General features: G+C 42.2%; 1 protein-coding gene across 2 annotated transcripts; it reads right to left on the bottom strand.

The window, feature by feature from the left end:
- Positions 1 to 12,373: 12,373 nt before the first annotated feature.
- LOC136317460 (diphosphoinositol polyphosphate phosphohydrolase 3-beta) lies at positions 12,374 to 18,301 on the bottom strand. Of its 2 annotated transcripts, XM_066250177.1 has the most exons (2): positions 17,406 to 18,299; positions 12,374 to 13,519 (listed from the first exon to the last, which is right to left on the bottom strand). In XM_066250177.1, coding segments are annotated over exons 1-2 (495 nt in total). In that variant the 5' UTR covers positions 17,900 to 18,299; the 3' UTR covers positions 12,374 to 13,518. The 2 variants fall into 2 exon arrangements, with proteins under 2 accessions (XP_066106274.1, XP_066106275.1); XM_066250178.1 differs by lacking the exon at positions 12,374 to 13,519 and having other exon boundaries at positions 17,405 to 18,301.
- Between the last annotated feature and the right edge of the window lie 3,956 nt (positions 18,302 to 22,257).

The following is a 22,257-nucleotide window of genomic DNA, read 5'->3' as shown; positions in this document are numbered from 1 at the left end:
GGATCCAGGGATATCAGAGGCCAAAGTGGTGCCACTCATCCACCAAAGGTAAAATGGGTATGGTTAATGTAATGGACAGCAAAGTCAAAAAACAGTCAGAATAGTCTGACTCATACAGACTATGGCATTGGCTAGTTCAGCATTGTGTTCCTACCAGTGAAATTGATAAAGACGATGACGTTTATTACAACATGGATGGACCTTGAGAACATTATACTGAGTGAAATGAGTAAATCAGAAAAAGCTAAGAACTAAATGAATTTACACATAGGTGGGATGTAGAAGTGAGACTCATGAACATAGATAAAAGTGAAGTGGTTACTGCAGGGGGAGGGAGCATGGGGGAGGGGGAGGGAATGTGGACCAGGGGGACTTAAGTGAATGGGGATGAGGGTAGGGGTGTGGGAAAGGGTATAGTGAGGGACAAATACAAGGTGATGGAAATTTATTTGACTTTGGATGATGGGTATAGAACATATCAACAGTCCAATGCTATAGAAGTATTCAGCTGAAAGCTATGAGTTCTTATTGATCAATGTCAGCCTGTTAAAGTTAATTTTCTAAATAAAATTATAAAAAAGAAAGGTCACTGAATCTTATTTGATTTTTTATAAGCAGAAATGTTCCAGGGCAAGTGAACAAAAGTCTAATGTGGATCATAAAAAAACAATAACCCCCCCCTCCCAAAACAAACAAACAAGCAAAAAACCAGAAGGTCATGACTCCTCAATCAATTTCTAGTTTAAAGGTCTAAAACCTCTTGGACTAAGGGGAGACTGAGTCCTCTTGAGAAAGTGACCTGTTACACTGCTAAAAACTTATTCTGTTAATCTTTCTTCCATCCTTGCCTACATACCTAGACTCCTTTATCAGATTAACTGTGCATTGTAGAAAAGAAAATATTCAGACCTCTCAGGGACTACTGACACTGAGTCTAAGATGTCTCAGTAACCCACGTGCCAAAGTAGGGACTTATAGATGTCAGGTGATCAATGGAGTTTGGCTCAGCTATGTCTTATATTGGGGCCATTGGGCCCTCAAACCTATCCTGAGGTTATTTTCCCAGTTCCAGAGTGAATAATTTAAATAGATGTTAGCTGCAGTTAGGAGAATCCCCACATTGGTTTCCTGACCTGTGGAGAATGCTATTATGATGAGATGGGCCAAATGGAAGCCACTGAACTATTTCTACCTAAGAAAGTAATAAGGCAAAAGCAATTGTACATTCCTGGAAGGATTGCAGAGATTAGTGCTACCTTCAAGGACTTGAATGATGCAGTGGTGGTGATTCCTGTAACGTCCCTATTCAATTTGCCTATTTGACCTGTGCAGAAGACACACAGATGGCTCTTGGAGGATGACAGCTGATTATCATTAAGCTTAATCAGGTGGTGCTTCCAATAGCAACTGGTGTACCAGATGTGGTTTCATTGTCTGAGCAAAGTGGTATGTAGCTATTGATCTGGCTTTTTCTTCACAGATGTAAATAAGCTTCTTCAGAAGCAGTTTACTTTAGATGGAAAGACCAGCAATACACCTTCACTGTTCTACTTCAGAACTATATCAACTCCAGCTCTATTTGTAATTTATTTACCTGGAATCTTATTCACGTTTTTCTTCCACAAGGTATACTAGTCCATTATATTGATAACATTGTGTTTTTTGGACCTTGTGAGCAAGAAGTAACAACTACTATAGACTTAGTGGTTAGATATTTGTGTTCCAAGAGGTGTGAAATAAATCTGACAAAAATTAAATGGTTTTCTACATCAGTGAAATTTCTAAGGGTCCAGTGGTATTGGGCATGTTGGAATATCCCTTCTAAGGTGAAGGGTAAGATGTTGCATCTGGCCCATCTTATAACCAAGAAAGGGGCACAATGCTCAGTGGACCTCTTCAGATTTTAGAGGCAGAATATTCCTCATTTGAGTGTATTACTCTGGCCCATTTTCTGAATGGCTCCAAAAGCTGCTATTTTTGAGTGGTGCCCAGAATAAGAGAAGGCTCTGCAATGGATTCAGCAATAGAAGGCTGCTGTGAAAGCTCTTTTGCCATAATTAAGACAAATGATCTAGCAGATCCAATGGTGCCGAAAGTGTCAGTAACAGATAGGAATGTTGTTTGGAGCCTTTAGCAGGCCCCTCTAGAGGAGTCATTGCACAGGCCCTTAGAATCGAGAAACAGCTGTTGGCCTGCTACTAAGCCTTAGGAAAGAGTCAAGATATTTATGTCTCATGTGAATTCTCACCAAAGAGTGAAATCAGCAAAGGAGAACTTTTATAATCAAGTGGATAGGATGACCCCTTCTGTGAATACCAGTCAGACTTTTCCCCCAGTCACCTCATCATCATTCAATGGGCTTACAAACAGAGGTAGCCATGGTGGCAGAATGGAGGTTCTGTATGAGCTCCACAACAAATGGAGCTCCATTTACTAACACTCACCTGCAATGGCTACTGCTGATGTCCAATGTGGAAGCTATAAAAACCAAACAAACCTCACAATGAGTTCTTAATATGACATCATTCCCCAGGGTGATTAATCAGCTACTTCCTGTCAGGTGATTCCATCAGACAGCCTCCATCATGGTAGAGGCAGTGTTTTAATATTATTTTTCTAGATGCTTACTCTGGATATAGATTTGTTTTCTCTGCATACAGGTTTGCTTTCTCTACATGCAGCATTTCTTTCAAAACCACCATCCATGGTTTTACAGAATGCCTTGCCACCATCATGGTCCTCCGTATAGTGTTTCTTCTGATCAAGGAACTCATTTTATAGCAAAAGAAGTGCAGCAATGGGGCCATGCTCATGGAATTTACTGGTTTACCATGGTTCCTACCATCTTAAAGCAGCTGGCTTGATAGAACTGTGGAATGGACTTTACAAGACTCAGTTACATAGTCAGTGAGGTGATAATAACTTGCAGGGCTGGGCAAGATTCTCCAGGAGTCTATAAGTGCTCTGAATCAGCATATAGTATATGGTGTTGCTTCTCCCATAGCCAGAACTCATGGATTCAGAAATCAAAGAGGGAAAATGGCACCAGCACTACTAACTGTTTCTCCTAATGACCTGCTAGCAGACTTTTTGTTTCCTGTTCCTGCAGTCTTGTGCTCTGCTAGCCTAGAGGTCTTAGTTCCAAGGGGAAAATTACTTCTTCCTCCAAGAGCTATGATAATAATTCTATTGAACTGGAAGTTAAGGCTGCAACCTGTTCATTTTGGACTCCTTTATTCCTCTGAATCAATAGGCAAAGAAGGGAGTTCCTGTGTTGACTAGGGTGATTGATCCTGACTACTAAGGGGAAATTAGATTGCTACTCCACAATGAACAGAAGAAAGAGCATGGGTAGAATACAGGATATCCCTTAGGGCACCATTTATTACCATGTCCTTGATTAAAGTAAATAGAAAACTACAACAACTTAATGCAGGCAAGTCTACTAATGGCCCAGACCCTTCAGGAATGAAGGTTTGAGTCAACAAAGAAGTCAAGAACCACAACTAGCTGAGATGCTTATTGAAGGCAAAGAGAGTATGAAATAGGTAAAGGAAGAAGGTATTTATCAATACCAGCTGTGATCATGTGATTAATTACAGAATAAAAGAAATGTAATTGCTATGAATATGTATATGCATAATATATATCTCTATCAGTATCTACAATATCTATCTATATCTATCTATAATTTCCATTCTTTTCTTCCCTTTGTTAATCCCTTATCATGAAAGATACAATATACTCACTTTATATTATACTGTTTAAATATTGTTAGATTGGCTGTTATGAACAAGACAGTTAATAACAAGTGTTGGAGAGGCTGTGGAGAAAAAGGAACCTTCATTCACTGCTATAGGAATGCAAGTTAGTACACGTATTATGGAAGAAAGTATGGTTGTTCTTCAAAAAATTAAGAATAGAACTACTATATGACCCAACAATCCCTCTACTGGGTAACTACCCCCAAAACTTGAGAACATGGGTATGTAAAGACACATGCACCCCCATGGTCATCGTGGCATTATTCACAGTAGCCAAAACAGGGAAAAAACCAAAGTGTCCCTCAACAGCAAATTGGATAAAGAAGATGTGGTGCATATATACCATAGAATACTACTCAGCCATAAGAAATAATGACACAGTGACATTTACGTCAACATGGATGGCCCTGAGAACAATATACTGAGTGAAATAATAAAAAAGCTAAGAACTGTATGATTTCACACATATGTGGATATAAAACTGAGACTAATGGACATAGATAAAAGTGAAGTGGTTACCAGTGGGAGAGGGACATGGGGCAGTGGGACAGGAGGAGGAGGTGAGAAGAATGTAGAAAGGGACAAACATAAAGGGAGGGAAAATGATTTGACTTTGGGTGATGGGTATACAACATAATCAACTGTTCAAATGCTATAGATATATTCACCTGAAACCTATGTACCCTTATTGATCAATGTCACCCTGTTAAATTGAATTTTCTAAATAAAATTTAAAAAATAAATGAATATTATTAACTTTGCAACATAGTATTTAAGTGATAGAATTTGAGTAGAAGGGAACACATCATTTAAGGACTTTGCATCTTCTTCTGTGGAATGGATTAGTGGGTTTTTCGCTGCTCCCAGGAGAGTTGAATCAAGTTAGGTTAAAGGATAACCTTATTATTGTTTTTATTTGGAGATTAAGTAAGGTTTAAGGAGATGTGTATGGATGCCAAGCTGACAAGGGGTAGATTTGTGATGATTAATTTTATGTTGTCAACTTGGAGGGTGTTTTTGGATGAACTTCAGTGAAATTTGTGTAAGAAGATGCCCTCTATGAAGTAACCAGGCCGCATCCAAATAGTTGAAGTCTGAATAGGACAAAAAGACATACACACAGGAGAAATTCTCGGCAGACAACCTGCAGATCTCATAACGTACCATCAGCTCTTCTTGGACTTTAGGCTGCCAACCTTCAGGCTGCAATTGCAACATTGGCTTTCCTTCATCTCCAGGTTGCCAGCCCACATTGCAGATTTTGGATTTATTATTCTTCATAACATATAAGCTAATTCTAAATCTCCTTCTATATAAATATGCTTTGAGTTCTGTTCTTCTGAAGAAACCTGAATAGCCAATATGGTAACCCCTATGATCTTAGGGTGATTATTGAATATAAATAGAGGACAAATAAGATGCCTTTCCTTAACCATCATAAATATTGCCTTGATTAAATTCACCATGGTCATAGTACCCATTGTCTTAAAATAGCCAATAGTAGGCATGAACTCTATGATTCAGTAAATAAGAAATCAAAATAAAATTAAATGTTTAAGTACAAACTGAGTTGAAGAAATGGGACCCCACAGACACCCTCCATACCTTTTTCTAATTCATACAGCCCAAGATAAATTAAAACAAAGCCTTCAAGGATTTAAATCCATTATATAAGACTTGTTTAGAGAAGAAGTGATTATTATTCCCACTGTCCTCTAACAGCCTAATTTGTCCTGTTCTTCAACCTGCAAAGAATGAATGAGACTTCACAATGGATTTCCTCAGCTTTGATTCTAGGGCTTTACTCATTAAGGTTTCCATAACTAATATTATGGAAATTATTGTTTCTATCCAATTAGCAATTAGAGATGCCTATCTTTGACACTGTGAAGAAACTGCTACTGACCCTCTCAGGAACTTTATTAAAACAAGCCCAACATCTTTTAGAGCCTTTTGAGTTCTGGAAGCAACATATTTTTCAGTTAAAAATTTTATTTTAGACCATTTATGCTGTTACTTGAAAGAAGCCCTCCTTTAATGGGTCTCACCCCAACAAAAGGTTTTAGGACTTTTTTCAAATTGTCCTACTACTAGTGTCACTGCTATTAGTGTCAGGGCCATCTATGATTTTCCTAAGTTGATTATGGCTTCTGATGCATGAAACTGCCCTACTATACCCCATGCTTTACAGGCATACCTTGGAGATATTGTGAGTTTGGTTCTAGACCCCTGCAATAAACTGAGTATTGCAATGAAGCGAGTTGTAATCTTTTTGCTGGTGAAGGATCTTGCTTTCAATTTGTACAAAACATGTCTGGTAAGTGCAGTCAAGTGAAGAACAATAAAATGAGGAATGCCTGTATGTCATTAGAGTGGCAATTACTGCCTACATACTAGGGTCTCCTGGAAATAGAGGGTCTCTCAGGCTCTGAGTTTATGATCTGCCATATTCAGCTAGTTATGCCTTGGACCTTAGAAGAAGCATCCTATAAACTCATCACAGTCACCAAAACCTCCTTGCTATAGTATGCAGCAAAACCTAGGTCCTCTGGCATATCACATTTGCAGGTAGGGATGGCATTCCCTGTCTTCAGTTCCTTGCCAGATGTCATGGGGCTGGAATAGGCCACCCCTGGGCTACCTAGGTACCCTCTTGGCATCAACTGAGTGGATAGCAGTGAAAATTTGTATAGTGTATAAATTCAATGCCATAATCATAATTGTTGCTGCTTTCACAATTGTCCAAACTTCAGGCAGTCATCTTTGCACTGGATACCCAGGCCAATGTTTGCCCCGCCTCTGCAAAGTTTAGACTCTAGGCCATTGTCAATGGCCTGGTTATCTTGACATAAATTCCTTATCCAAGATTGTCCCTTTTTTGGTAAAGACTCTGGGAATCTCTTGCCTCATAGGTAAGAAAATAGAAATCAATGTCACATATGCCTTTACATATACTCAAGCTACAATACAAGGCTTCATAAAGACAGTTCTTATCCCCTTCAGAATCCCAGACATTGTTGATTGCAACTAATGCATTCATTTAACTTCTCAGAATACACAATAGTGGACACTCATTTGATGGAACTTAAACTTTCCTTACAGACTTCAGGCTACAGACCTCACAAAGTAACTTAATGGCTTATTAAACCTGTTCAAGTTCAATTAAAGTAATATGGTAGCCTGAACTGTGGTGGCTCAGCGGATAAAGTGTCGACCTAGAACACTGAGGTCGCCTGTTCAAAACCCTAGGCTTGCCTGGTCAAGGCACAAAGAGGACTTGATTCTTCCTTCTTATCCCACCTTCTCTCTCTCTCTCCTGTCTAAAATAAAAAAAGAAATACTGTTTATTTTAGCAACCAAACAAGAGGGATGAATAGTAAACTGTCTGTCTCCAATTGTCTTTTTGATGTTTGTCTGCTGACAGCTTTTAACCCTTCCTTCTCATTCTTCCCCCTTGGCTCTACATCTGGGCAAGCTAATAAAAACCCTGGGTGCTCTCTCATTTGTTGCCACAGGGAGTTTCAAACTATGCAAGCTCCTGACTGCACATTAGAACTCTCACATTAGTCCCACCCTTTAACCACAATAAAAATTCAAGCCAGTTAGTTTCCTTTTCTTGTTCTCTTAGGAATTGCTTTGGAAGCCTGTCCTGCTCTCCCCATAAAGAACATTATACTTAGTAAAATAAGTAGTCAGAAAAAGCTAAGAACTGATTTCACACATAAGTGGGATATAAAACTGAGACTCATGGACATAGATAAAAGTGGAATGGTTATAAGGGGAGGGGACATTGGGGGAGGGGCTGTTGGAGAGGGACATATATAAGGTGACGGAAAATAATTTAACTTTGGGTGATGGTTATACAACATAATCAACAGTTCAAATACTATAGAAACGTTTACCTGAAACCTATGTACTCTTATTGATCAATATCACCCCATTAAATTGAATTTTCTAAATAAAAATGTTAAAATCTTTGAATACCTTCTTGGTTTGTAAGTGGCATCAGTCTCAACATCTGAAACAAATTTTGGATAGGGTCTATTGTATATCTTCAGAGCGGCCACAACTGGTGGCTTGTGTTTACAGAACAAATCTTTAGCTAGATATGTAAAAGGAAAGTGGAGTTGTAAGGAAATGGATCCTCCATGATGGCCTGGTGCCCTTGCAAGTATACAAATCTTTAGCTAGATATGTAAAAGGAAAATGGAGTTGTAAGGAAATGGATCCTCCATGATGGCCTGGTGCCCTTGCAAGTATCCATATAGGCTGCAACTGCAGTTACGCTGAGTTTTGGTTAAATGCCTTGTGCCCTCCCAGAACATGAAAAGATGGAAGGCTGTAAGGAGCTGCTACAAGGCCATCCCCTACACACCTGTCATCCCTGGGAGCTTGTCACGAGACAGTTTCTCATCATCTACCAGTGTCTAATGAAGTGTAATGCCGGTGGCCAAAGCCAGACAGGTCCACATTGGATTCAGGCAGACAGTAGAGAAACTGAGGAGCCAGAAAGCATTGGGCCATTCCTGTTTAATAGATTCTTGCAACAGCAGATGAGCAAACAGGCAGGGGAAACGGCTTCTTAGGCAAACAGCAAAAATGGCCCCTCACAATGGTGGATAGGCAATCACCATCTGCAAACCACGTTGAGTGCAAGCACCCATAGCCTTACACAGACTATCCACACATGGCACTGCCACGTGATCATGCACTAATCAAGCAAAGTGCTTGCAGCCAGTAAACCAGTGAGCAAGCCTAACACAACTGCTTTCCAAACATGGCACTATCTGTCCTGTGCCTCCCAGGGTAAAGCTGTAACATATAAAAGCACTCAACTGAAGTCTAGGTTTGGCTCCTCAGTTATGGAATATCCCAAAACTTGTGTTTCAGTCATGTTGACTCTTCTGTTTCTGCGTTGCCTTTTAGGCTATGTGAATAAGGACCTGGGCAGTTGGCATCTTTGCCTCATTCTTCTTTGCACTGTGTATATAACCAATAAACTAAGTCTAGAAGCAGTTCTGTTCATTGTATCTTTACCAATTGAATTAGTCAGGTCTTGGCCTTGCCTTGTCTTCTATATGTGAATTTGTTACCATATATTCCAGATTGCTATATGCTTTTTACCCATAAAACAAAATAATATAATTAGCATACTTGCATTTATTCAGTTCTTAAATTGAATAAATAGCAAGGGCTTATATTTTCAAATCACTTGTATTTGGGAGACCTTCAGTGAATTCTCAAATGCAACTATGGGGCCAATTCAGCACCTAAGGAAGTATCTTATAGTATTTTATGAGGCTAAGATGTTAGGAATAATTAGTACTGGGAGGTTCTAAAAAATGGAAACATGATTTATATACGAAATAGTCTTCCCAATAAAGATAAATATGAGTACAGACCACAGTTTTATGTTGTCTCATTTTTCACATTTTCCAGGAACAAACACCTGGTAAAATAATGGCAATGTATTTTATTTTTTATTTTTCTGAAGCTGGAAACGGGGAGAGACAGTCAGACAGACTCCCGCACACGCCCGACCGGGGTCCACCTGGCACGCCCACCAGGAGGCAACGCTCTGCCCACCAGGGGGCGATGCTCTGCCCCTCCAGGGCGTTGCTCTGTTGCGACCAGAGCCACTCTAGTGCCTGGGGCAGAGGCCAAGGAGCCATCCCCAGCGCCCGGGCCATCTTTGCTCCAATGGAGCCTCGCTGCGGGAGGGGAAGAAAGAGACAGAGAGGAAGGAGAGGGGGAGGGGTGGAGAAGCAGATGGGCGCTTCTCCTGTGTGCCCTGGCCGGGAATCAAACCCCGGACTTCTGCATGTCAGGCTGACGCTTTACCACTGAGCCAACCGGCCAGGGCTGGCAATGTATTTTTGACAAGCAGAAGGTATGACAATCATTTATATAATACACATGTTATGAGTACCTGTGGGCATCATGTTCCAGGCTCCGTGCTAGTCTGGGTCCCCAAGCCATGGGACCTCAGAGTTTAGGTAGAAACATTCAGGATGATAAGTACAATATAATTGTATAAGAACTATGAAATATGGCCCTGGCCGGTTGGCTCAGCGGTAGAGCGTCAGCCTGGCGTGCGGGCGGACCCGGGTTCGATTCCTGGCCAGGGCACATAGGAGAAGCGCCCATTTGCTTCTCCACGCCCCCTTCCTCTCTGTCTCTCTCTTCCCCTCCCGCAGCCAAGGCTCCATTGGAGCAAAGATGGCCCGGGCGCTGGGGATGGCTCCTTGGTCTCTGCTCCAGGCGCTAGAGTGGCTCTGGTCGAGGCAGAGCGATGCCCCGGAGGGGCAGAGCATCACCCCCTGGTGGGCAGAGCGTCGCCCCTGGTGGGCATGCCAGGTGGACCCCGGTCGGGCGCATGCGGGAGTCTGACTGTCTCTCCCCGTTTCCAGCTTCAGAAAAAAAAAAAAAAAAGAACTATGAAATAAAGCAGTGGGGCACCTGGGAACACAGGAGTATACCTTACTCTAGGATTTCCAAAAGGGCTTATTAGAAGCAGTGTTGTTTACAAAAGTAGGGGCTATAATTTCCCCCATTTTACAGAGGAGAAAACTGGAGCAAAATAACTTGGCAAAGGCCACACAGATAGTAGATGGTAAAGCCAGTTTTGAGCCATGGCCTGTTGGGTTCCAAACCACTATTTGTTTTTATTTCCAGCCACCACCTACAGTTCTGTTCACCTGGATCTGTTTGACTCAAAATCAAATATATCTATACCTATATTTATATATAGGTACATAGTTATATCTAGATATATAGATATAGGTATATGTATAGATATAGATATATACATCTGCTAAATTCATTGTAAACTCAAGTTAAAGAAACAAATTCTAGAGAAAGATTAATAACTTTTTTTCTAGATTTTTTTTTCTGTTCCTTCTAACAAGGAAAGCTTGCAAGTGAAAGCTCTGCCCAGCTGCAGGTAGTAAAGGGCTATGAAGTAAACATTTCATCTTCCTTTTTCCAGGAAACTATTGTTTCTGGGGAACTGCTTGCTCTCAGGATTGGGACACATATAGATAGGAGTGGAATGGGCAGCTTTAGCTTCACAGACCTTCACACTTATGGTATTCATCTTCCCTGGAGGGGGCCAACATGCTATTCTTTGTGCCTTCTCCTCCTTTTTTTTTTTTTGTATTTTTCTGAAGTTAGAAACAGGGAGGCAGTCAGACAGACACCCGCGTGCACCCGACTGGGATCTACCTGGCACACCCACCAGGAGGCGATGCTCGGTCCATCTGGGCATTGCTCTGTTGCATCCAGAGCCACTCTAGCGCCTGAGGCAGAGGCCATAGAGCCATCCTCAGTGCCCAGGCCAACTTTGCTCCAATGGAGCCTCGGCTGCGGGAGGGGAAGAGAGAGACAGAGAGGAAGGAGAGAGGGAGGGGTGGAGAAGCAGATGGGCGCTTCTCTTGTGTGCCCTGGCCGGGAATCGAACCTGGGACTCCTGCACGCCAGGCCGACGCTCTACCACTGAGCCAAACGGCCAGGGCCTAGTGCTTGCTCCTTCTTGACCCACAAAAAATGTCAGGACATCCCCAATGTCTATTGATTCCAGCACTGCTTCACTGACTCTGATCTAGAAGGTTCTGATCTTTACAGAATTCTAAATACAGTTCAAAACTAAAGGAGTATCTGCAGTATGAAACACAAAATATTTCACTGCAGTTAGGAATGTTGACTTACTTTCCTGTTTCATTTACTTTCAAATATATCTTTAGTCAATGAATATGCAACTAACAAGTCTCCTGCTACTATTCCCCTTTAAAAATCTATTTAAAATGGTATTTTGTGGATTTTTATAAAATTCTATAACTTGTTCCTTGAAGATTTCACACCTTTGATTTTTCACATTGATATGAACTGTAAGTGTTGTCAAAAATCTTAACAGAATATGAGAATCTATTCCCATTTTCTAATAGAAGAATTTAACTATTCCTATTTAAATGAGCTAAATTAAAAGAAAGAAAAACCCTCCTAACACTGGTCTGTAGCAAGGAAAACACTAGCCACTGCTGGGTATGTTGCCCGTCTTTTTTTTTTTTTTTTTTTTTTTTTTTTTTTTTTTTTGCATTTTTCTGAAGCTGGAAACAGGGAGAGACAGTCAGACAGACTCCCGCATGCGCCCGACCGGGATCCACCCGACACGCCCACCATGGGGCTACGCTCTGCCCACCAGGGAGCGATGCTCTGCCCATCCTGGGCATCACCATGTTGCGACCAGAGCCACTCTAGTGCCTGAGGCAGAGGCCACAGAGCCATCCCCAGTGCCCGGGCCATCTTTGCTCCAATAGAGCCTTGGCTGCGGGAGGGGAAGAGAGAGACAGAGAGGAAGGCACGGCGGAGGGGTGGAGAAGCAAATGGGCGCTTCTCCTGTGTGCCCTGGCCAGGAATCGAACCCGGGTCCTCCGCACGCTAGGCCAACGCTCTACCGCTGAGCGAACCGGCCAGTGTTGCCCGTCTTTTTTGGCATTTGACCTCTTGGGCCAGAAGTGGCACTCTAAAGCCAACATTTTCTAAGCAATAGAAATTTTTTTCTCTTCTTTTTTTCTTTGTGCCGTACATATTAACTTTAAGAAGAACACTGATAACTTTTAAAATTAACTTTTTATTATGGAAAACACCAAACATATAAAAGTAGAGAGAAACATATAATGAACCATCATTTAACCATCATCCAGCTGCAATAATTGTCGAGGCCAATCTTGTTTCATCAATATCTACAATGCATTTAACATCCAGACTTATTATTCTGAAGCAAATTTAAGACATCATTTCTACTCTAAATGTTTGAGAATGTATCTCTAAAAGATGAAAACTTGTTTTGAACATGACCACAATACCATTATCCCAACTAATATCAAATATCGTCAATTTTCAAATTATCCAGGATGTCTTATAAATGTATTTTACAGTTTGATCAAATCAGAGTCCAAAAAAGATCCACATGCTACAATTGGTTCATATGTCTCTTAAAGTCTCTTTTAATCTACAGGTTCATCTTCCCGCTTCTTTCTTTCATGCAGGCCACACATTTACTGAAGAAACTGGGTCATTTGTCCTGTAGTTTCCCACAGTCTGGATTCTGCTGACATCATCTCTCTGATGTATGTTTCTCTGTTCCCTGTATTTTCTACAGATTAGGAATTACGTCTAGAGGCACAGTCAGATTTAAGTCCAAAATTCTGGCAAATATATTTCACAGGTGTAGTGTACTAATATCAGGAGGCATATAATGTCTCTGATGACACAGACATATGAGTAAAAACTTTTGCTAATATCTCACAGATGCCTTGAAATCCTTGACACCAATGTACAAAAGCCACATTTATGTTGAAGAGCATTTACTATACTAACATCAAATTATTAGGTGAATGCTTTACCACACAGTATCATTACAAAATATTACTTAAACAAATCTTCAGTGACGTCTGGTATACTAGATATATAAAACAACTAAGCAAACAAGCTCCTTGCACTCGAGGTCATAGAAGCTGGTGGGAAATATACACACATAATCATAAAAGCACAAAAAAGGCCATAAGTGCCAAATTAGAAGTCTGTACAGATACAGTGGTAGTGCAACAATCTGGAGAATTGTTATCATAATAAACAGTGAAGAAGTGTCCAAAAGCATGGAATGAGTGGTGTTCTTGACAGTATGAAGGAGCTCACCTGTGCTTCACAATTCCATTCATCACTGGGTTCACATACTTGATTCTTTCAAAGTAAATCTGAAAAAAAAAATCCCATTAATAATTTCATATGTTAATCAATTCCTCTAGTCAGCAAATATTTACTGAGGCTCTACTATGGTTCATTAACCACTTTTTATTGGAAAAGCCTTCAGTGAATTATCCAAGGCAGTTCCGCTGTGAGGCCAGTGAGAGCCTGAGGGAGTAACTGATTGTTCCAGCTAACATATGAAGGTAAGAAATCAAGAATACACTACTAATAGACATTTCTAATCTCTGAGTCAATGACAAAGGTCTCCAAATTTTAGCTACTGTCCTAGTCTCTGCAGATATGGGCAGGAATCAGGCTGGGTCCTAGTCCTCAAAGAGTTTATAATCTAACAGGCCACCAGTCATTCAGAAAGATGAATGATGCTGAAAATATTTTCTATTTTGTTTGTTGCTTCCACAAAAGGAACCCTGAAAAATGAAACTCTGGCCAGCTGTTAATATAGTCGTCTCTGAAGCCACATTTCCAGCTCCCTTTTCCCAGAAAATAACTATTGATGAAGGAATTGCTCTTTCTTAACAATTGAACTCCACTGAATGGGAAGTGAAATGAGCAGCTCTAACTTCAGAGCCCTTTAGATTGTATGTCCCAGAAGTTCCTTCTAATTTTGCTGTTACTTTAGACGATGCCTGTTCCTGCTCTTACACACACACACACACACAAATACACACCTCAATATTTATTTAATGTTTTCTAAACATAAAACTGTTGAAATCTTTAGTTTTCTCAAATGAAAAGTGACTCCCACATGTCTTCTTAAAACTTATTTTAAAGAATAGGCAATTATACAGTTGAGGAGAAAACAGCCTTAAAAAAATGATGAAATAAATTTTTATCTAATTTCTGACAGTGTTAATTATCTTTGATCAATGCACTGTTTTCTGAGAGGAGTATATGCTGAAAGATTTCACTGTACATTTTGAGTGCAATCTGCACTTAAGAAAATCTCATGTTATGTAGAATATCTATTAGTTGACTTGGATTGTGGGAACAGAAAGGTCAGCTTTCAGGTATTAAACTTGTTTTTTAAACATCTTTCTGTACAATTCTATGGTGTTCTTAGGGCATATTCCTAGAACTGTTACAAAATGAGAAATGCACCCCATTTTTATGGCAGCATTGTCTACAATAGCGAAGATCTGGAAACAGCCCAAGTGTCTGTCAGCGGACAAGTGGATTAAAAAGCTTTGGTACATATATACTATGGAATACTACTCAGCCATAAGAAATGACGACATCGGATCTTTTACAATAACATGGATGGACCTTGATAACATTATACAGAGTGAAATAGGTAAATCAGAAAAAACTAAGAACTATATGAATCCATATATAGATGGGACATAAAAATGAGACTCAGAGACATGGACAAGAATGTAATGGTACCTGGGGGGAGGAGGAAGGAGAGAGAGGGGGTGTGGGGAGGGGAGGGGCACAGAGAAAACTAGATAGAAGGTGATAGAAGACAATTTGACTTTGGGTGAGGGGTATGCAACATAATCAAATGTCAAAATAATCTGGAGATGTTTTCTCTGAACATATGTACCCTGATTTATCAATGTCACCACATTTAAATTAATAAATTAAAATAAAAACAACCCCCCATCTTTCTGTACAAAAAAACCCATTATTTTGAAAAACATCAGATAGTTCTTTAAAATTTAGAACATATTATGTAATTGACTTTTATTTTTATTTATTCGTTTACTTATTTATGAGAGAAGCAGGGAGAGAGAGACAGGAACATCGAACTGCTCCTATATGTGCCCTGAGTGGGGAATTGGACCAGCAACATCCACACTCCAGGATGACATTCCAACCAACTGAGCTAACTAGCCAGGGCTTATTTTTATTTATTTATTTTTATAGACAGAGAGAGAAAGGGAGAGAGAAGGGAGAGGGAAGGGAAGCATTCATTTGCTGTTCCACTCAGCCCTGCATTCATTGGTTGACTCCCATGTCTGTCCTGACTGGGAATAAACCTAAAACCTTGTCATTTTGGGATGCTCTTAACTCACTGAGCAAACCAGGCAGGGCCTTAAATGGACTTCTAAAAGCTCTTCTTTTTTACCCTGATCATTTTGTTGACAACATTTAATTATTGTTAACTACCATATGTACTTTATTTAGATATTTATATATCGCAAATCTTATTTTAAAAACAAACTTGAAAAATTCAATTCTACCAAGTATTGTGTTCTTTTTAAAAAGCTAATTTGTAGAATAACAATGGAAATGATTATTATTCAGTTATACATATATATATATGTATATATACGTTTTATGTAGAAAATATCACCCAACCATTCTCTCTTAACAAAGTACATGCTTTTCCTAAACCATACTGAGAGTTTTAGCAGAATCAAGAGGGATCTAAACTTTCAATATTTCTTAATACAGAGTGCATACCGGTGACCTCCCAAAAAGTTGAGTGACACAAAATACCTATCAATAATGATTAAGAGATATGATATATTCTAGGTTACCTTAAAAATTACAAATCATATTTCCACCCCAATACCCATTTCAGGAAGCAGGCTTTAATTCCACCTACTGCCTGTCATGGCTGCGTGGAAGAGAGAGAGTTCCAGAAGAGAGACCTAAACATTACAGATGGGAGTACTGATGACAAACAAGTATCCAAGCAAATGTAAGAGTTTTAAATTCAGCATGCCAAAAAATTGTCACGTGAGACAAAATATTTATTATAAATCTTTAAGAGGGATTGTTCAGGTGCCCTAACACCTTTCAAGTCTCCAACAGCTGATTATCAAGAAAGATGCATTACTCAGTTGTGACGTCATCACCATATAGAGCCCATTCCTGTGGTTACTGGTAGTCAGGAAGACTAACTGGAATGCTGAAAAATACAAATATGTGAATTAACTTTCTTTCAAACACCAGCTTATGCTGAGAAAACCATGGCTGCTCTAAGGGTACTGAGAAAGGGGCAATGGGTGCTGAAAATTGAGTGTGCGTGCTACGTCATACTCTAGAAACAGTTTTCCTGATAAGACGCATGGATGTGTTTGACTAAGAATACCTTCCTGAGAAATATCTACTCTATAAAGTAGTATTTTGGTAGTTATTCTATAAACTCTATTTGGGATAACGTGGGGAATGGTCATTTCGAGTAAGCAGTCAAAACTTACCAGCTGTGAACAATTTTTTGCAAATCAAATCACGCACATATAAAGAAATTTCTGAAAAGAGCCAATTAGATCGCATTTCTGAAGATAAAATTATTGTCGAATACGACAAGAGCACAAGATGCCAAATTTCTTAAATCATTTTTTAAAATTCAAAACCGATCATTTAAACCAATTCCTACCACAGCAGGGCTTGCTAACAAGGGCTAATACTGCGAATGAAGAAACGACTCAAGAAAGAAAATTAATGAAAAATGCCAGACAACCAAGGTGAACAGATTTCAAATGCCTTCGGTACAAAATCACAAGACTAGTACCAAAAATGCGCACACGCACACGAGCGCGCGCGCACCTCGCACACATGCTCGCGCGCGCGCGCAAACACACAGACACACACACAGACACACAAACACACAGACACACACACTCACAGGCTGGATGAGCATCTGAGGCACCTTTAAAGAAAACCCATACGGTTTAGGCATTCTGAACTGTATTAAACAGCGCTACCAAAAAGCGATTCTCAAAGCATCTGAGAAACATGCAAATTGCCCGAAAACAGCGCCTAGCAACTGAGACAGTTTGCAAGCGTGATTCAGAGGTCTGGCAAGGAAACAAAAGGAGCCCCCCTCCCCCGGGGAGGCCGCACGGGGCACAGGGGGTGCGCCCGCACTAGGTGTTGTAGGGCAGGGGAAAGCAGAGGGGTCTGTGCAGGAGCGGTACATACTAGGGGTCGCTCCCGGGGTCGGACGGGGCCACGGAGTTTCCGTTGGTGGGGGAACCGCCCAGCTTTAGTTTCTCCAGGTATTCGGCATGCACGGGCTTGTGGCACTGGAGGACCTTGATGGCATCTTCGATTTTGAACCATTCTCGCTTCCTCCCAATGCTCACCGAATCTTCCCAATCCTCCAGAATCTCAGTGACAGTCAGGACATACACATAGGTTCTGTGCTTGCGATCTTGGTTCTGCTCGAAGACGCCCAGGAGCCGGCCTAACTTGCCCCTGACCCCCGCCTCCTCGTACACCTCTCGGACGGCCGCGCCGCTCGGCTCCTCCTCGGGCTCCATGCCCCCGCCCGGCACGATCCAGCGGTCCGGGTACCGGCTGCTACTCACTAACAGCACTTCATCCTCGCGCTCGCTGCGGAAGCACAGGCACGCAGCTCGCTTCTTGAAGCCCTCTGGGTCGTAGGTCCGCGTCTGGTTCGGCTTGCACTTCATCCTGCCAGCCGCCTGCTCCCGCGCTCGCTGCTGCTCGGGCCGCCGCTGCCGCCGCCGCCGCCGCCGGAGGAGGTGCTGCGGGAAGAAAGGGCCGCGAGGGGCGTGGAGAAGACGCTCTCTGCCCGCGAGCCCCTAGACTGAGACTAGACCGGGCGGGGGCGGGGGCGGGAACGGCGAGGACGTCAGTCAGTCCGCCCCTCCGCGCCCGGGGTCCGAGTGCAGACGCCTGCGTGGAGGAGGCGCGTGGCCGCCGCCGCCCACCGCCGCCGCTCTGCACGCAGCCCACTCGCGGCTCCTGCGCGCGTCGCCCCCTCCTCTGCCGCTCCCGCAGGGTCCGGGAGGCGAGGCGCCTTCGCGTGCGCGTCCGCGTTCGCGTCCCTTTCCACGTGCGCGTTCCCGCCGGAGGGCGAGGGGCGGGGGCGCTGGCGGAGGACGGGCGGGGGTCTCTGCTCCCGCAGCACAGCGCCTCGGGCCCACTGCGCAGGCGCCCCGCACCTCTCGGGCTGGGAATCGCCTTCACGCGGAGTTCAATTCACCGCATTGTGACTGGGCCGGCACTGTTTCCACGTGTGCGGTGGAGCTAAACGTGCCTGCGGCGCTGCGGGACGCTTCTCCTCACTGCCCACGAAACACGCAGGCGCCCATTCTCCACATCGGAGGGTCAAGTGCATCTCCATCATTGCCCATAATGAATGGCACCGGCCTGTTTATTATACTGAGGCCCGGGTTTGTCAAAGGATCCCTGGCGTTCTTGGATCAAAGTCTTACCTAATCTGTGCTGAGTCATATCTTGCAGTTTTATTTCTACAGCACGTTGTTCACCTCGCCGGGCACCTTGGCACAGCCCGTAACTGAACCTTTTCTTCAAGCCCTGTTCACATCTTACCTCCCCTGTTCCTCAGTTTCTTCATCAGTAAGTCCCTTGCCTACTTCAGTTGAGTCATAGTCACCCAACAGCTGGAGAACCACAAGCAGTGTTTTATTAAATCCAAGAGTCTGCACCCTCCACACACTCCCCTCTTCTTTCTCATTGATAAGTAGTGGTTGGGCTTTCCCTTCTTATTCTACATTTTGACTTTTAGAAGCCTCCCGGTGTGGACTGCAGCAAGGCACCTCTCCACTTGCTCATCCTGTCCTCTAGGCCAAGCAGTACCCCCCTCACCCCATCCAAAAAGTCAACAACCTAAAATTTTCCCTCTCCTCTTAAATTTTTGTATTGTTTTCTTGCTCTAACGGTAGTAGTAGCCTTGTGGAAAAGAACTCTGATGTCCCCCAACTTTTGCCATATTGCAACTTAGGCATCATTGTCTCTTACCAACAGACTGCTGGCGTCAGACAAGCAGGATGACCAGAACTCACTTTTCCAATGATGTAATTTCTTAGCCAAGTGGAAATCCACTGAGATGTAGGTGGGAAATAGTTAGGAAACATACAGTCCAGTCTTTAAATAACAAGTTAGTTCAGCTTCTTAGGGTCTGTTCCACTGCATTTATACCCACAATACCTCGTGAAAATGATCCTCTTCTCAGTGGCAACTGACACCTGCAATAGAGCATAATATGATACAAATGTCTGGGTTGTATATGAAGAAAATGACTGGATGGAGACAAAGAGAATGACTTCAGCCAATAAAGCCACCTACTGCTACTGCCACATTTTAGCAATCTACAGGTGACCAAGAACATATAAAAGAATGAAACACCCCATGATTAAAAAACAAATGAGGAAAATAGAGTTTAGAAGGCTGAGTTCCTCAGTGTGCCCACACTCATGAATAAACAAGTGGTGTTAAAGCACTAGGGAAAAGGAGTGTCTATTACAATCAGGATCTAGGCAAATATACCTATTATCACCAATATCATTAAATACTGTTGTAAGTGTTTTTCCCAGTGTAATGAGATTGTAAAGAGAAAGAACCCTGTCGTTTTGGTAAAGAAGACAAAATTGTCATTATTTGCAGATAGTATGGATATGTTCTTTAAACACCTAAAAAAAAAACAAACCGGTGTGAATAGGAATTCCTTTAAGTGGTACAATGAAAACAATAATATTTAAAATACCAAGAGCTTTCACATGTAAAATAGAATGGAGAAATGAGATTCACAGTAGCAATATCAAACACACCAAAATAAATTATATCAAGGAATCCTAAAGATATGGTTAGGACATTCTTGTAGAAAATGATAAACATATACTCAGCTTTGAATGTAGATTTGAATAAATCAGAAGGAATTCTAGCTAAGGCGGGAGACCCGGCTGCTGTCTGGACGGAGGAGTGAGTCAACCCAGTGCCAGGAACGTCACAGGTCTATTCCACAATTACCAGGTACTATATCTTTCTCTCACCAGAAGGGCCATTTTCTAGTTTATTCCATCACCCTACATCAGATTATGCCTATTTCATATACCTCTGCAGAGTGCGTGTTTATTGGAAGGGAGAAGAGTAGCACCATTATTACATGGAAGGAGGTCCAGGCTGGATCCCCGCTGGCAAAGACGTGCATAGCATGTCACTGGATGAAGGGATCCAAGCTAACAGGTTTAGTATAATGCCAGGAAAATAGTCTATTTTGTCATCACTCCTGACATAGATTTTGACTTACTGATGGTCTGCTTTATTTTATGCACTTTATATTCATTTACCAAGAAACTTGAAAAATGAGTAGCAGGAGCCTCCTTAAGCTGATTAAGAAACAGGCTGAGAAGGGTATAAGAAAGTAAGGCAGTAAGTGATGGAGCTCAGATTCACAAAGCTTGGTCTGCCTGACTCCACAGGTCGTCCTCTTCCATTCATTACGCCAAACTGCACGTATGTTGAGAGCTGCTGAGATGCACAGTGCATATCATGGCTTTGGTGCAGACCTCCTCCACCCATTGTTTTTTTCTACGTAATATATCCAGGCACCCCTGAGAACATAGCTCCAATGTCATGATCTAAAGCTGAGAGGATCTGCTCTGAGGCCAACAATTCCGGGATACTTACTTCTGCATGTGTGTGTGTGTGTGTGTGTGTGTGTGTGTGTGTGTATGTGTGTGTGTGTGTGTGTGTGTTAGAAAGGAGTGGGCAGACTGAAAAGTAACAGTGCCATAGAAGCATCATTGTGGGATGTTGACTGAATGAATGATGACGATAGAGGCTACATGGACCACAAAGGACTGTTGCTATTGTGTCTGCTGATTGCTCATGAGAGATTTCAAGTGAAAGATGGGTGAACATAGGTAGCTCCACGCATGTTTTCACTCGGGCGGGGGGGGGGGTTCGGTGGGTTCTGTCTTTCCAACCACTCGCCACATGTTTCCAAATTCTATACTTCTTCCTGTACATTGGACATTGTTTCTCCCTCAGCCACAGAAGAGACTTCATAGTATGCCTATACAAGGTAATTCGGTAGAGACTTGTCACAAACAAAGTGATTGAACAAAACATACCTCCCCAGTGTTTCTCCTTGACTCATCGATGAATCTCGGGATGAATACCAGACTTGTAATTTTATGATTTCATGAGTTATAGCACAGATGTGCAGTCAAAGGTGTGATTATCAAATGGAGGGATGCCAAATCTAGGTGAGTGTTTGCACTATCTCAAAGAGGCAGCACATTAGGTTTCTTTGGTCACTACCTAAGGTTCCCTAACGGGTGTCCTCCTTTGCACTGATACTGTCACCTCTGTAGACTAATAATTCAGCACCTAAACCCTTTCTAGTGCTCTTATGTTAAGACCCTACAAGATTAGGGCCCCATTTCCTCTTTGACTTCATCGCTAGGATTCTCCATTTCAGTCACTCACCCCCAACTCACGTGGATTCTTACAGTGTCCGGATTATGTCAGCCAGGCCCCCTCCTTAGGACGTTTGCTCTAACTAACCCATTTGCCTGGGATGCTCCTCACCCACATCTGCCTAACATCCTCCCTTCTTCTGTAAAGGCCTTGCTCAATCCTCAGGGCCTCATAGGAACCTGCCCAGGACACCATATTTTACATTGCTAAGTGGAGACATCTTCCCCACCCCCAGCTATATGCCTTATTCCCTTAACCTTGGCCTAAATTGTCTATTTAGTACACCAGTTAGGAGCTGTGTTATTTACTTCGTTGTTACATGCGTTGCTTATCTCTCTCGTCTCCCATAGTTCCGGCTTGAATACAAGCTCCCCGATCTTAGGGGGTTTTGTCCTTTGTTCACCAGTATATCTCAAGCAACCCAGAACTTTGCTGAGCATACTTTGTATTCATCCAGACAATATCTAGATGTGATGAAGAATGCCTGTCTCCCCCACTGCACTGTGGCAGCCTTGAGGATAAAGCCTTGTTTCATTGGTCTGTGTCAACCCACATCCAGGACACTTTCTGATACAACTGG

Source organism: Saccopteryx bilineata, chromosome X, assembly GCF_036850765.1.
Source record: "Saccopteryx bilineata isolate mSacBil1 chromosome X, mSacBil1_pri_phased_curated, whole genome shotgun sequence".
NCBI classification, from domain to species: Eukaryota; Metazoa; Chordata; class Mammalia; order Chiroptera; family Emballonuridae; genus Saccopteryx; species Saccopteryx bilineata.
Note: the sequence above shows the minus strand (reverse complement) of the source record. Positions and strands in the feature narration are given on the sequence as shown.

What these genes read in the sequence shown, in the direction of transcription:
- LOC136317460 (XM_066250178.1), bottom strand. Translation starts at nt 17,899, where the DNA reads ATGAAGTGCAAGCCGAACCAGACGCGGACCTACGACCCAGAGGGCTTC.